Below are 4,048 nucleotides of genomic sequence, written 5' to 3' on the forward strand. Positions count from 1 at the left end.
CGCGTGTGCAGGCTTCTCCTCGCTGGGTCTGCAGGAAGGCGGAGACACGCGCTGCAGCCAGGAGGAGAGGAGAGAAGACGAGAAGCACGCAGGATCGCAGGATCGCGGTATCGCGGTATCGGGTAAGTATGTTACCGGTTTTAATTATTTTTTAAACCTGCATTCGCCGTATAGGACGCACCCACTTTCCCCCCCAGTTTTGGGGAAGAAAAAGTGCGTCTTATACGCCGAAAAATACGGCATGTATAAGATGCCTCAGTGTTGGATTGTAGTTACTTCACTTTGCTTGTTCCTTCTTAATATATATAATATCCTGCTTTATAGATAGTTACGATTCACCAAGAACCGTTCGTTTATGTCAAGCCAGCATTACAAGATGGTTCCTGTAAGGAGGAATATGGTATTACTGGTGAGCTGATCAAAAAAGTTCGATGCTTAGGGCCCAATGAGACTGTCCCAGGTGAGTGGAGAATGTTATCATTCGGCTATCCAGACACTGTGCATATAAATACATATAATCTTTTCTATTAAACTGAAGCTTTAGTCAGCTTTTATCGCTTTGGCCTTTTATTGGACTTTGGACCTATTTTCAGTTCTGGTGCCTGTGACCACATGGAAAGTTTACAAGAAATCTTGGAATATTGATATCAGTAAACCTAAAACATTGTAACCAGGGGCATGACTACAAATCTTAGGGCTTTATAGCAAATGTCTGTTGGGGAACAGCTTTTATGCCTTCTTTGCATTTAAGCCAGAGCCTTTGTAGTAAAATCAAATAGTTCAAGAACACAGAGTAAAACCCCTGCAGCTGGCAGAGTCTCCACTCAAAATCTTGTGGGTAAAAATTGCATTCTGGTGAGACCTCTGAATAAAAAAGCAAGCTCTGTCAGCAAGCTCTCTGTCTTGATATGTCTCAACTTTATTCATATACCACAATATCCTCTAGAATGCAGTGTACCTGGATACCAAAGTCTCACCTCTTCACTTTCTGACAGGCCACTCGAGCAGCCACATGGGCTGCTATGGCCATAGTTATGCCCCTGATTTTTTAACTTTGTCCAAACTATACAAAAGTAAGTAACAATAAAATGTAAAATAATTGAGTGGTGCTGTACTTTTTGAATCCAGCTTGTCCACTTTAAAAACAGTCAGGAACATTTTCACAGTTTAAATACTGCAACCAATGCACAGATTTCCTCTTTCCCTGCAAACAATAAAAAGGTACTGATACGTTCACTTAAAGGTGTTGCTATTCCCAAAGCTATCTCTTTCCAAAGAAGCAGTTGGACTAACTGACCTGAACATAAGTTTACTGAAAGTCAATAATCTAGTGTGTGGGACATTCTTTCTCATAGCTTTCTTCTACAAAATCCTACCCTCTAATCTATCTCATTATGGAGCAGCTAATCTGGGCACAGAATTTTTAAAAGGTAGACACAGACATTTAAAGAAAACACATAAAATTCAAAAACAGAGAGTTTCAACCTCCCAGACTCTGAAATCTCAGCCAAGGTTAGGCTGATAACCTGGAAGAAGGCATCATTAAAAACAATTTTTTGGCAACAAATAACAAGATCGATGTCATGTCTTTCCATCAAATGTTTGGAAAATATAAGATAGTTAAAAATTAAAGATAAGATAAGATAAAGGGAAATATTCTGTCTTTATTTAACCCTAAATCACTGTATTTTTGCTGTATCTTCTTCCATCTGATTTTGTCTCACCAGGTCGCCCCACTGTCCCCCAGTGTTGTTATGGTTTCTGCATTGACCTGTTGCTGAAACTTGCAAAAGAAATGAATTTCAACTATGAATTCCACCTAGTGGCTGATGGGAAGTTTGGTACACAGGAGCGGGTAGGTGATTTACCCAATCTAATAATCAGCATGTAGTTGCTGCTAAATCTCTGGCATCACTCTTCAAGGAGTTATGTTATATGTTTTCTTTTAACACTTTGTAGCTTATGTATTAGTGTATTAGTAAAAAAATTAATAATAAATTTAGATAATAATAAAAAAATAAATAATAAATATGAAAAATATGGCATTTCACAAATATATGGGATTATTGTAAAAACATATAGCAAAAGGTAAATTTAGCAAAATTAAAAAAATTCATTTTTGCAGTGTGATAAATATAAAACTACTGGCTGAAAGTATGCTATACTTTGTCTTTACAAGCCTGCAGAAGGGGATTTTCTATCCACTTGTCAGATTACAGACAGCTGCTGGTGCATTAATCTGGGTTAATACTTTATAAAATTTTCATGTCTCCTAGCAGAAGGTTTCGCAGATGTTAACAGTGTAGTAAATGTGCTTTGACTCATTAAACCCTATCATAATCTGATAAAAGTGTTGGATATAGAAATGCTGAATCTTACTGAACTTTTCTCGTCTTCAAACTGCAGGTTAATAACAGCAATAAGAAAGAATGGAATGGAATGATGGGAGAGCTGTTGAGCGGACAAGCAGATATGATTGTAGCCCCACTAACTATAAACAACGAAAGAGCTCAGTATATCGAATTTTCCAAGCCGTTCAAATATCAGGGGCTCACCATCCTTGTGAAAAAGGTTTGTGCATTGTGCAAACTGGGAATTGTCCAATTATAACACAACATAAGTCAAAACTTTGGTTAGTAAGGCCTAGAAACTCTGTTTAGGTTTCATTGCTTTTATTGCAGTTTTCCTATTGAGGATTTCTGCTATGACTACATAGTAAAAAAATGAAAATCTCCCAAAGAGGAACACAGACAGCAATACAATCTTTATAGAGATCATATGCCTTGTCTACTAAAAACGCATTTCATGCTGTCCCTGTTCTTATATGAAGGACATTTACTCATGTATGTGTGTGTGTCTTGGTGACCCCCATCTCCATAGCTAAGTCAGAGAAAACAGTAAAAATATAACTTGTAGTCACCTCTCTGCCTTGTTCAAATCATAGAAGTTTAACAAAAGCTTTGGCTAGGGGCCATTTCAGTCTTGCAATTGAATGCATTTATCTACTGCAGGCTTAACCACAACCATTCAACCATATAGAAGCAGTTGGGAATCTTTTTGTGCACATATTCATTAGCAGCTTGTGGTTGTGATGGATTACTGTGTGGTTCCTTGAAGTGACAAGTTAGCTACTGCAAGGGCAATGTGTGCAATCATGTAAACATTTGGTGAGGTTTGCTCCTCCTGGGCAATTTGCAGCAGTTTGCTATGCATCTGGGAGTGGCTAACTGAACTGTTTTTCAATGGAAGTGTAAATGGTAAACTTTAAAAGTTATCAGGTCTGTATTGGCTACTGGGGAATGTAGAGCTTACAGATGTCTCTCTTTATATGTTAAGATTGTCCAGACTTTGATACTATAAATGGAGCTGTGTCACTGGCAGACTTTATTTCAATCTATGGCTTAGTCGTTGCGTGTAAATATATTGACCAGGTGGATGTTGTTTTGTTTCCTTGCTGACAGGAAATACCCAGAAGCACATTGGACTCATTCATGCAGCCTTTCCAAAGCACCCTATGGCTCCTGGTGGGTCTTTCTGTCCATGTGGTTGCAGTAATGTTGTATCTACTGGATAGATTCAGGTCAGTTTATAAGCTAGACACACCTATCAAATAAGATGTAAATTATCAATCATCACAATATATATTTGGTTTTGTACATTTATTTAATAAATGATCTAAACAAACCTAAATCAGTCCTAATAAATACAATAATAATTCACCCTTTCTAATGAACCTCTATAAAGTAAAGGTATTTGCATATTCTCCTGTGCAGCATGATTAGCTACATATTTTATTTATTTATGTCTCTGACAAGCTCCAATTCTTTTGAACAGGATTTCACTGAGACAATGCCCCTGATTCATCAATAAAATCCGCGCTCGCTGGAAGCGCGAAAGTACGCGCGGCCATCGATCGCGGATTACCGCGGTCCGGACTCGAGTGTGCGCGTACACTCGCCTCACTGCCAGCCGAATTCCTGCCTTCACAATAGGGAGCGCGAATCTGCCAATTAAGGCGATTAGATTTCAGCTGCGCGATTAAGGAGGA

The 4,048-nt window shown here is 38.4% G+C and overlaps 1 protein-coding gene across 8 annotated transcripts in view; it reads left to right on the forward strand.

Moving 5' to 3' along the window:
* GRIN1 (glutamate ionotropic receptor NMDA type subunit 1) overlaps positions 1-4,048 on the forward strand; it is a 73,011-nt gene that overhangs the window by 32,095 nt on the left and 36,868 nt on the right. For all 8 annotated transcript variants that reach the window (XM_072431408.1, XM_072431405.1, XM_072431404.1 and 5 more), the window contains 4 exons: positions 325-460; positions 1,728-1,855; positions 2,407-2,571; positions 3,462-3,580. In XM_072431408.1, the coding sequence (XP_072287509.1) occupies positions 325-460; positions 1,728-1,855; positions 2,407-2,571; positions 3,462-3,580 (548 nt within the window). The remainder of the gene's footprint in view (positions 1-324; positions 461-1,727; positions 1,856-2,406; positions 2,572-3,461; positions 3,581-4,048) is intronic.

The sequence above is a fragment of the Pyxicephalus adspersus genome, chromosome Z (genome assembly GCF_032062135.1).
Source record: "Pyxicephalus adspersus chromosome Z, UCB_Pads_2.0, whole genome shotgun sequence".
NCBI classification, from domain to species: Eukaryota; Metazoa; Chordata; class Amphibia; order Anura; family Pyxicephalidae; genus Pyxicephalus; species Pyxicephalus adspersus.